This window comes from Diabrotica virgifera, chromosome 3 (assembly GCF_917563875.1).
Source record: "Diabrotica virgifera virgifera chromosome 3, PGI_DIABVI_V3a".
In the NCBI taxonomy this organism is placed as follows: domain Eukaryota; kingdom Metazoa; phylum Arthropoda; class Insecta; order Coleoptera; family Chrysomelidae; genus Diabrotica; species Diabrotica virgifera.
The window spans coordinates 52,328,219-52,341,064 of record NC_065445.1 but is presented as its reverse complement, the minus strand read 5'-3'; the positions used below and the strand labels follow the sequence as shown (position 1 = coordinate 52,341,064).

At 34.1% G+C, this 12,846-nt stretch overlaps 1 protein-coding gene across 5 annotated transcripts in view; it reads right to left on the bottom strand.

Annotated features, from left to right (window-relative positions):
• LOC114349276 (uncharacterized) overlaps window positions 1–12,846 on the bottom strand; it is a 599,066-nt gene that overhangs the window by 43,183 nt on the left and 543,037 nt on the right. For all 5 annotated transcript variants that reach the window (XM_028299624.2, XM_028299662.2, XM_028299661.2 and 2 more), the window contains one exon: window positions 1,648–2,113. In XM_028299624.2, the coding sequence (XP_028155425.1) occupies window positions 1,648–2,113 (466 nt within the window). The remainder of the gene's footprint in view (window positions 1–1,647; window positions 2,114–12,846) is intronic.

Sequence of the window (12,846 nt, the reverse complement as noted above, 5' to 3'; positions counted from 1 at the left end):
CTAGTTGTTCCTGAAAAAGAAACCCTCGTTACCAGCTTTGTTCACTGAATCATTATTTATTTTTTTTGCATTGTTACACCATTTACTCCCGGCCTACATAAACGTGAAACACTTCAAAACTTACATTGACACCGCTCACTCCTAGCCCTCACAAACGTGTTGTTCTTCAAAACACGTTTGTGGATTTGTAACCTCAAATTAGTATTGAATGATTTTGTCTAAATAGGTAAACATACACAATTTGTGACGACTATCCACCAAAATAAATATTTTAAAACAGATAAAAATGTGTAAAATCCAGGAGGAAAATAAACTTCCTGTAGCTGGCTGTATACCATAAATCACAAAAATACCAAGTTTCTTGTAAAAGGTATATATTAAAATACCCTAAATAAGGGTTACAATACAAAACGTTTTCGGATTAAGGAATCCATCATCAGTGTTTAAAAGCCCTAAAATTAAGTATAACCTAATTAAATGAGATAAAAGTTAAAATTGACAGAGGTTTTCAAGAACAAGAGGTCATACTTACAAAATTTGCATGCCTGAGCCACCAAAATGTATCGGGTAAAAACCCTTTAAATGTAAATAATAAGGATGTTTTACATATTTATATAAAATTCATTGGATGGTATAGATAAACCTGGATGTTACCCAGGGCAACACAGGACTCTCCCCACGTGGTTGGAACTTTTTTTGGAGAAAACCTCACATATTGGATTTCAATGGCCAACTGACAAGTGAATTCAAGAGCAACCCAAAATGACATCAAGAACTGTCAATGTAACCTAGTTGTAATATTACTTCAGCCACAACATTAAAGATTAATTTAAATGTTTTAAGATAAAAAACAGTATCAAATTTACAAATAGTAAAAATAAAAGATGTTCACAAAATATGAAAGATTTTATTCTAAAAATAATGCATTAATTAAGTATTCAAAATAGGGAAATGAAATGTTTACGTTACAGGAAGTTATGCAGTCAACAATACCAATAGGTGTTGTATTGGTGGTATAAAATTGTCAATACGATTAGACAAATAATGGTAAAGGCCTTATACTAGGAACACAAAATAGTATGTAATGTGTACATATGTGTACGATTTTAAGAGTATTGATGAAATGATAATTGTTTAATGACTGATAACTTTCTTGGTAGTCGACCCCACATAAATTGTATAATGATAGAAAAAGTGATATGATAATTGTAAAAATACTGTATTGTTTTTATCTGATTTTTATCTGAAAATGAGACTAAAGTAACTTGATGAAACTGAGTCCTCCAGAGACCTGACATCAAATTGGTTAAAAATGAAATGGTTGTAAAATATGGGGGGGAGTAGGACGGTAGGACGGTAAAAATGTGTACTTACGTCTAAAAGCCATATTAACACACTTGACAAAAAGTTGTTACCATTCACTGAACAATATCATACGGATCTAAGCAAATTTTCGGTAATCTCCCGCGACAATATGATAGACACGTGCACCCACTACCGTGTCGTAGAGCAGCAACTGGTGCAAAATGATATTTTAAACCTAATATCACTTATAAATAAGACGCTCACAATTGTGAGTGTATGGAGCGTAAGGGATATACAACAGAAGTGTTTACTTCATTCCACGTTGTTAAAAATATATCATACCTTGTTCCTGTGATTGTTTCTTGCCACTTCCCTCATCAGCAACATTTCCTTGAGATTTCCTAAGCTCTTCAGCTACGTTGTTCAAACCACTTTCTTCCATTCTATCGTCACTATCCTTATTGCTTTTAAATCTACTTGATAACATATCTTTGATAGTATTGTAGGTCTTTGCCATGGTTTTGTTTTTCTGATCTTTCTGGACTACATCTTTATTTTCTATTTGTACAGCTACACTTTGTGAATGGGGATTGTGAGTGATAACGGAAAAGTCTTCGTTGGTGGGTAGGGACCTAGGCAAGGGTTTATTATTGTCTGCTGGGGCGTGCCAAGCTGTTCTGGGCACAGCGCCTGTAGGGTTGATATTTTGGCCGTTGTAGTAGTCTTGGATTTGGTGATAGTTGGACCGGTATGGAGATCCATTGGTATCAGCAGTTTGTTGAATAGTTTGGATTAAACCGGAGTGTGTCTGAAATAAAAAAAAGAATTGTTTTATGTAAAAAATCTAGACAAGAATAAAAAAACCGCTATATTCGTAAAAATGAGTGGCGCACACAATATTCCAGCTACAAAAGATCTGATGTGAATATTACGTGGCGCGAAAATGTATTTTCATTTTGATGCAAAATAAAATTTTAGTTTTATTTTAAAAGATTTTTCCATAATATTTGCTAAATTTGAAGTAAAACGCGCCACAAAAGAGTAACTTTAATACACTTTGAATTTTGAAACTCTTTTGTGGCGCGTTTACTTCAAATTTAGCAAATATTATGGAAAAATCATTTAAAACTAAAATTTTATTTCGCATCAAAATGAAAATACATTTTCGCGCCACGTAATATTGATATCAGATCTTTTGTAGCTGGAATATTGTATGCGCCACTCATTTTTACGGCGTTTAGCGGTTTGCAATTCTTGTATCTTATAAATTAAAGTTTTTCTTATAAATTAAATGTATGAAGTTGAATGCAATTTTTCTCGATTACACGTTAAGCTTTATAAATGGTTGCCTTTGTGGCATTATCTCCAAACTCATCTAGTGTCCATCGAATGTAGTATCTAATACACTAGATTTTTTTTCTATTCGAAATAGATTGAAAAACTTTTGGGATGGCCGGCTAATGAACTCGGCTTGCCCGTTGCCAGATCAAATTTAGCGTCGTAACCATTACAACTACATAAACCATTTCGGGAATAATCGTTAATTTTATTATACCTTTGTAACTTAATAACTTCTAAACGGCTTAACCGATTTTGATCAATAAACATGAGTTTGAAACGTATTGACAAGTAGTATCTGATGCATCTAAGGTCAAGTATGATAACTGAAACTATCACAGGAATTATGGAGCTTGAAAAACCGTTTTTCCCATAGGAAATAGATTTGATCATACTTATGAAGCCTATAACTTAAAAATTCGAATTTTCCCAGATATGAGGTATACACCATGAGATTCGTCTAGAGTCCTTCTACAAACGCTCAGTTATTGGCGCAATTCGTAGGTTGAAATTTTCAATAATTGTTGAAAACCCAAAATTTTCAAAGTTTTGTTTTTAAGTTTTTCGGCGATACTGAGCCGTGTATATGTCTGATCCTGACGGCTTCAATACCATTTGAAAGCGTAACTCGACACTATTGATTTGGTGTATTTGCGGTTCTCCGAAAAATATGCCGTTTTGTACCTACCAAGGCCTATAGCTGGCTTAGGGGTGGTCAAAAGTCAAAAACTACACCGGTTCTGAATCGGCCCTGACCCCCTCTTCAAACACAGAAAAACAAATTCAGATCGGTTTAACTTTTCCAGCCACATACATACATATCCACAAACATTTCCCCTTTATTAAATAGAAATTGAGTCATATTTCTGAGCTCGGTAACTTTTGAATGGTATAACCCAGCGGTTCTCAATCTTTTTGTGTCATGTACCACCAAATACTTTTTATTATTTTTGGTACCACCTAACTGAAATACATATCTAACTAGGTGATCTAATTAACCATAATAGTGGTGCTGTTTTTGGCTGTTTTTGCGTTTTGTGTACCACCTCAAAAAATGAAATGTACCACCAGTGGTACATGTACCACAGATTGAGAACCGCTGGAACCGATTTTCAAAACTAGACATGCGTTGGAAAGGTAATGATCATCAGTTCTATTAGAAGCCGCAAAAGTCGGACTTAAATTTTCGAAGTTTTTGGGAGTTTTGGGGACGAGAACGAAAAACAGGCCCTAAATAGGAAGGGCCGTAAAATCCACGCCCTTGGACCAAAATGGATGGTTGATATATGAATGGGTAAGTGTTTTCGTGAACTTTAAGATGGGAGTTGGTACAATTTTCAATTCCGTCAGATTTAGAAAATCGAAAATTTCGTGTATATATAGTATATAGTGTCGCGTGTAGGGGGTGTGGGTCTGCGCTACTGGCGAGAACTGCCGTTCTCTGGTAATTATTGAAATTTAGAACTAGTTTCAGGACTTCTAATAAGTTCAGATAAGTAACTTCTTTTCTCGGAAGACTAGACTATTTACTATTAACGTAAAGAATATACCGATATAAAGGTACATAAATAATAATTAAAACTAAAAAACAATAATGCGGCTCCTCCCTTGGTCGTTAACCCATCCCAGCAGGGTATTGACACGATCTAGCCAGGCCAGGCTGCATGGCGCAAACAAAATTTAAATTACAGATTAATACTTGAAGCGAATCATAGAAACATAAAAAGAGAGAAATTATTTCTATTGGCTTCAAGATATAACCAGCCATAATATAAAATTATATAAATATTAAATAATTGAATTAATGATATGTAGTAGATACGTAATGTAAAATGACTCTTGAGGAGAATAAAATAGTCATTACAGTCGAACTTCCGGACAATAATAGTCTAAGAGCTAGAGCCGAAAAATCACCATCATAAGTAATATGGAGTTTGGCATGTAGCCCAGTAAATGAACGGGAAATTCGGCGATACCGTGTAATTTTCAGGGGCAACTCCGAATTGCACGAAAATTTGGATTTAGGTTCTACTTACTCTCCACTTCAAAGTTGAAATTGTGCCGTTGGTTGCTTTTACTTGGGGGGTGACAGTCACCCCTTCTCGGGGGTGAAAAACAAACGTTCAAGATAAGACTGGAAATGGATAAATTGACTGATTTTAACAACTTTTGTTCTATAGAGTTTTTTACGTAAGTCAATACTTTTCGAGTTATTTGCCATTGAAAATGTTGATTTTTCGACAAAAAAACTACGTTTTCAGACGGTTTTTCGCAAATAACTCAAAAAATAAATATTTTATCGAAAAAATATCCTTAGTAAAAGTGTAGTCTATAAAAAACCCAAAAAAATGGTGTACCAGTACAGTCTATCAATCAAATGAAAACAAAGTTGTAGCTCATGAAAAATACGTTCTTATTCGTCTAATTCCAAATCGCATATTTCAAGGTGAAATCACCGAAAAATTAAGCACTTTTCGGGAAAAACCCATTTAAACTTTTTTAAAGTGTTTATAAAAAGCTTTGTTTTAATTGTTAACAAAAGTTTTAGCATTAAAAATAAGCGAGTTACGCTCAAAATAAAGTTGGCCCTCTTTTTTTTTTTTGTAAAAAATCATGAAAATATCGCCGTGTTTAGCTCCCCAAATGAAATTAATCGCTACCGCTTTACAAACAATTTACTTACCTATCTATTTTTTATATGATCTGTCAGTCTCACCGGTTTAAAGTGTTTATTTTTGAAAGGGTTATAATTGAGAAAGCTTGAATGGGTCACTAATCACGAGTGTATGCAAATTTTGAACAGCCATATCTTAACCAATTTTTGTCTTACGGAGAAACAAAATGAAACTAGCATATTTACAATAGCAAAACCTACATTTTTTTACTCTTTAAGATTTTTCTTATCACTAATACTTTTTAAGTTATTTTGAAAAAATAAAATTTTTCAAAAATTTTTAGAAAATTTTTTTTTACTATTAAACCAAATGTTTGCTAAAATAAGCACTTCAAACCAATCAAACTTACAGATCATATAATCAATACACATGCAGTTAAAACAGATGGTAAAGCCAAACGATTAATTTCATTTAGGGTGCTAAATAGAGGGAGGTTTTCACGATTTTTTTTACCAAAAAAAGGGGCCAACTTTTTTTTCAGTGTAACTCGTTTGTTTTTGATGCTGAAAACTTTTGTAAAAAACAAATAATAAGCTTTTTCTCGATATTTTAAAAATAATAATAAGGTTTTTCCGAAAAACGCTTCTTTCTTGAATTCTGGAATTATTCGATTTGGAATTAGACGAATAAGAACGCATTTTTCATGAGCTACAACTTTGCTTTTACTCAATTTGTAGACTTAACTGGTACACCATTTTTTTCTTTTTTTTATAGGCTACACTTTTGCTAAAAATATTTTTTTCGATAAAATATTTAATTTTTCAGTTATTTGGGAAAAACGGTCTGAAAACGTAGTTTTTTTGTCGAAAAATCAACAGTTTAAATCGCGAATAACTCGAAAAGTATTGACTTACGTAAAAAACTTTATAGAACAAAAGGTGCTTAAAATAAGTCAATTTAACCATTTCCGGCCTTATTTTAAACACGCGTTTTTCACCCTCCGAGAAGGGGTAAATGTCACCCCCCAAGTAAAAGCAACCAACTGCACAAATTCAACTTTGAAGTGGAGGGTAAGTAGAACCTAAATCCAAATTTTCATGCAATTCGGAGTTGCCCCTGGAAATTACACTCCAAAACGGTCATTTATTGGGCTAATGTGAAATGTGTCTATTGTATATTGATAATTATGACCCCTTTCAGGCTGAAACCTCAGTGGATACAGAAAGTAGCAATATGGGGTGAAAGGGGAAAGTTAGTGTAATCTGTAAAGGTTTTCACCTCCTGTTTTGTTAAACTTCCATCGATTTGCATGAAAATTGGTGACTAGTTAGAGCATACCCCAAGAAATAAAAATGATTTGGTGCCAAATTGCACTTTTAACCTGGGGGTGGATACCACCCCTTCTCGGGGGTGAAAACCATTTTATTAAAAATAATCCCACAAATCGATAGAGGGACAAATTATAAGTAAAATTTGTTATATCATGTTATTAAAATAAATCAATACTTTTTGAGTTATTAAAGATAAAAGGTTTGTCTGTTTAAGAGCACATGCGTGAAGTTACGGATGATAAAAAGAACATATTAATTAATTGTAGGTTACTAAAATATTATTATAACTCCCGCTTCGCGTCGTTCGGCAAACTGCAGTCGCGTGCGGAAAAGAATGACTTTCTGCACTTGTTAGGAAAGTAACTATTTACTAACATACAATTAATTAATAATATGTTCTTTTTATCATCCGTAACTTCACGGATATGCTCTTAAATAGACAAATCTTTGATTTTTAATAACTCAAAAAGTATTGATTTATTTTAGTAACATGATATAACAAACTTTACTTAAAATTTGCCCCCCTATCGATTTGTGGGGTTATTTTTAATAAAATTGTTTTCACCCGCGGGAAGGGGTGGTATTCACCACCAGGGTAAAAGTGCAAGTTGGCATCAAATCAGTTTTATTTCTTGAGGTATGCTCTAACTAGTCACCAATTTTCATACAAATCGATGGAGGTTTAACAAAATAGGAGGTGAAAACCTTTAATGACTGCACTAACTTTCCCCTTTTATCTTTTATTGCTACTTCCTGTATCCACTGAGGTGTCAGCCTGAAAGGGGTCATAATTGTCAATATACAATGGACACATTTCACAGGAAAAACTCCATATTCCTTATGACGATGATTTTTCGGCTCTAGCTCTCCGTCTATAAATCAGTCTGGAGTGAGTTTATGGTCTTCTAAGATCTAAACTTTTAAAAAGAAAAATAGATATCATAAAAATATAACGTTAATATATCTGTTACTTCCAATATTTTGCAACAGCTTTAATAATTTATTTACTTTTTATGTAGGTATTTTTTTCTTAGATATTAATTCGAAGAAAAACTTACTAAAAATAGATGTTAATTATTTATATGGGAAATAAGCCACAATTAAAATGAAAAAAATAATTTTATTAACGTTTCGACGCCCAAATCGGGTGCCGTTGTCAAAATACAAAATATTACTAAATAAACAAAAATGTTGTTGCTAAGCAAAAAAATTCTTCTAATAATTTATTTAATCTGACTCAGCTATATTGGCAATTTAGACATATATTATGCATTTTAAAGTAGAAGACTTTAAAATGATATTGCCAATATTTATGAGTTGCGTTCCTGGGACGACTTACTAAAAGATAGTTCATTCGATTACATGAAATCAACTCCAACTCAAGAATATCCGTCACAAAAAAATTATAGCATGTGATCTGTCTTTAAAAAGACAACCAAATGCAACGACAGTAAAATTCTCGCGTTAGAGACTTCATAGTAAATCACAAGGGAAAACCAGGAAAAACCTGTGATACTATCCCGACATCGTAAGTATTTGGTCTTACATTTAATTTACTCTCAAAAAATAATAGCAAATTCTGACTTGTAACATGTTTAAATTATAAATAATATTAATAATACTAGATATATAAGTAATACTAAAATATAAAATATGTACCAGCTCGATGTTATTGACTTACTAATCTTGGTATTTTCTTTCTGTTGACTTCCTCTTTCAGTATGGGCAACCACATCCTACTGCATTCTACCGAGGAATTTGCGACACAATTGGTTTCATTTAGCAGAATTAGAGCCGCTTCTTTGATTTTTCTCTTTTTACTATCTGATTCTTTCAGGACTATACTTGAATCTCTCCACTGAATTTTTTTTTTCATTTTAATTGTGGCTTATTTCCCATATAAATAATTAATCATAAAAATGCCACAAGGAAATAGCTTCAGAACAACATTAAAAATAGATGTAAATAAAATTTGAAAATTACAAGATTTAACATGTTACAATTTTATACTAAAAAATTATGTATTATACAATAAGTGAGAAAAAAGACATATTTCTCACGAGCGCAGAAGTTTGTTGGCACGAGCCGAGGCACGAGGCGAGGGCCGCAAATCAAGCGAGGGAGAAATATGTAATTTTCTCATGTGTTGTACACTGTACTTTTTCTATGGATGCGGTTTTGTCAAGAGTTCAAACTTCAAAATTAAATAATTTAGGTGCTTTTACGTATATTATATACATAAATTGAAATAAAATACACATACATGTAGGTATTTAATATTCTTAAAATTTATATACTTACGTTATTAATTTAAAATTCTAATTAACAGTTATTTTCGAACAGTCTTGAATAGGTCTGGATCCCGCGTATGAAAAAAAAGTTGATTAATAGCAAGCTGAAAATTTGTTAATAGCTTAAGGGTGTCTAGTCGGAAAAACTTTGATATATGGGAACACTGGAACAGGGGCAGTTTTAATTGTGGAACAGGTTAAAAATTTGGAACGGAAACGGCACATTTATTTTGTCCGACAGAATAGACTTAAACTCTCCGAACAGAGATTAAACTCTCATGCAAAAATCAGACTGCTATTTATCACCAAATGGGCGTTTTAATGAGTGGAACATGTAGAATATGTCAAATGACAGGAATTATGACAGGTAATAAATAGCAGTCTGATTTTTGCAAGAGAGTTTAATCTCTATTCGGAGAGTTTATGTCTAATCTGTCGGACAAAATAAATGTGCCGTTTTCGCGGTGTGACCGTTCCAAATTTTTAACCTGTTCCACAATTAAAACTGCCCCTGTTCCAGTGTTCCCATATATCAAAGTTTATCCGACTAGACACCCTTAAGCTATTAACAAATTTTCAGCTTGCTATTAATAAATTTTTTTTTCATACGCGGGATCCAGACCTAGAAAGGTAATTCCTGATAATGTGTTTTGCTCCAACACACTTTATTTGACAACATTAATTGTGTTTGTATTGTGCATGTTACCATGGAAACGGCGATCATATATGGAAAACCGTACGAGAACCCGTGAGAAAAAATATTTCTCACTGCAATGGCCGACTTTTCTCACTGCATGAGAAATTGTTCGTTTTGAATGTATGTAAGTAGTGAGAGAAGTTGCACATTGTATAACATTCATAGAAAAAACACTTTTTCAAACGGTTTTTGCGAATTACCTATTCAGAAAATATGTATTTTATCAAAAAAATCATTCTAATGAAAATTGGTGTCTGTATCCCCAATACAAGCGGAGAAATAGCATACTGAGAGTTTTTTTTTTGTCAAACGCAAAAATTAAAATCGTTTATCGTTTATATATTTTACCCTATTTATACTTATGATTAACCCATTAATAATTGTCAAGCAAAAATGAATAAAGTAAAAAATATTTGTTTAAAATGATTTATTAGTACGTATTGAGATTTCTCTACACCTTGAACACCCAAGCTAAAAAGAAGAAGGAACGCCACGTAGAAAATGAAGGAAAAGTATGAGAAATTAAGTTCAACATACATTTCCCGCAAGAGAATCCCATGCATTCTCAGAGAATTTCCTGCATTCTCATTAGTTTTGGACCAGATAACAGCGAAACTACAGGGTAACATTCCATGGTGCTTAATGTATGCTGATGATAGGAAATAGTAAAAGAGACTTAAAAAAAACTTTAACAGTGGAGGCAAGCTCTGGAGGAAAAAGGTTTAAAACGTAGTAGGACAAAAACAGAATATTTGGAATGTTCATTAAAAGATGGAGTTACTACAAATAAAATGATACCTTTGGATGGTGAAGTGATTGTAAAAAGCAATAGTTTTAAGTACCTGGGATCGGTATTGCAGAGTAATGGAGAAATAAATGGAGATGCATGCAGTAGAATTAGGGCTGGATGGATGAAGTGGAAAGAAGCGAGTGGTTCACAGATGTTGTGTGACAGAAAAATTCCAATGAAGCTGAAGGGAAATTTCTATAAAACAGCCATAAGACCAGCTATGATGCACGGAACTGAATGTTGGGAAATGAAGAAGAAAGATGAACAACGAATGCATGTGGCGGAAATGAGAATGCTTAGATGGATGAGTGGAGTGACAAAGAAGGATAAAATTAGAAATGAGTATATTAGGGGAAGTCTAGGTGTGGCACCTATTGATGCCAAAATGAGAAAGCATAGGTTAAGATGGTTTGATCATGTTCAACGTCGAGACGTTAATCACCCAATACGAAGAATAGCTGAAGTGCAGATTCCTGAAAGGAGTAGGAGAGGAAGACCAAAGAAGACCTGGGGGAGATGATAAGGCAGGACATGTTGGTAAAGGGGATTGACATTGATATGACCCAAGATAGAATTGTGTGGAGAAATGCAATTAAGGAAGCCGACCCCGCATATGGATAAGGCAAAGAGAATGATGATGATACATTTCCTGCAAGAGGAATCTATAAGGGACTTTTACCAGAGGACTCTTGACTAGAAATTACGGGAATTCGGTTTTTGAAATTTTTTGCATTAGAAGCTTTGGGGAAATTCGAGAAAAGGAATGCCCAACACAAAGCAAAAATTAAATAAGAGTGAATATTACTATAACGAACCACTCAAATAAAAACCGCTCAGATTTGCCCTTTTGCCCAGACCGCCCAGAAAACAGGATATAGCTCTAAGAAATCTACAGATGGCACTGGAAACGATAGAAGAATCCAGATTCAGTGCAAGATAGATCCATCGAATAGCAAAACGAAGTTAAATACCAAGGAGCCACAATGGATTCCTGGTCTAACATTCACACCACATATTAACGCGACAGTCCAGAAAACAGCAAGGGCCAGAGCCGCAATAAGAGGACGCACAGGAAGTAGAAGCAAGCTATGAAAACAAAATTGAGACCGATAAACAGCATCATACTATGTACTAACAATTACATATTATGCATCTCTTGCATGGGCACACACAAAAAGAAGATTCAAGCAGCACACAAAAACTGCCTTAGAGTAGCTGCAAACGTGCCCAGATATATCGCTGAATTTTTACTGTTCAGAGACCTAAAACAAACAAGAATATGATGGAGGAAAAAGCCAGAACAAAATTCGCTGTGCTAGAAGACCATCCAAACCGTATTCTGCAGAGACATTAAGATATGATGTATACCATAGGTGGAAGCACAGAAGACGTAAACAACAAATATTACTAACCATAAGAAAGTCAAGATAATCGTACCTCTATCGAACAAAGACAACGCACTCACCTTTGGCATCGCAGTGTATTAACTAATGTAAATTTTCTATGTTTCAGACAGCCCTCAAAAAAAATCTACAAAAAACCACTTCGCACACCAAAAAAAATGATAAAACACTAACAAAAGGTCAAGTCAACCATCATAGATGAAATTCAAAGGAGACAACTGATCTAGTATGGTCATGTAGAAAGAATGGGCGATGCCAGGCTGCCATAACAAATTTTCAAATGGAACCAAGAGAAAGAAGGAAGTGAGGAAGGATGATACATCCTGGCTAGGCGGCATTCAGAAGAAGGCAATGTCGGAACGGAACCTTCACCCTGGCGAATGGAATGACTAAGCTGTAAACTAGGAACCGGATAGTAATAATAAAACAAAAGGCGCAAGCCACAAGAAAAATACTAACAAAACCCAGAAAACCGACAAGAGGGCAAGAGGGCCCACATCCTCGAGCGCCGAGTCACCCCACTCGACGTAGACCAGAGCAGAGACTCAAAGCCCGAACAAGCAATAGAGTCTGAGGGTAAGTCACTAGACTCACGATGGCCTGCGCTGTTCGGGGTGTGATTTCCGGTGGGAGTCCTGTACCCAGGACTACCAGTCAAAAAGCATTGTGCTGCCATCTATCAATTGGCGTAAAACTGTTAAGATATCATGAACATATTGAAAAAGTTCAGAAGTTCATCTTCTTTTAGTGGTGTCCTATCCAAAATGGACAAAAATTCCTTCTCAGCATATACCTTAAATAATATCCATAGGTATACATGAATATACACACACCCAAACTTATATGGAATCACCATGTATTTCTAAGTAATATTTATTTCTTTTGAAAAAACTTGTTATTGTTGCGAAGACTAAAAGTTTTCATTGAAAATAAAGAAATCTATAAGACAATCAAATGGTACAGCTCGGTATGGTATAGGTTATTTGCTTGAGTTGCAAATTGAACGAAAATAAATAAACTAACTTTTTCGTTTAAAAACGAAAATATGCGTCATGTGAGGTTATAGAACTTACAAC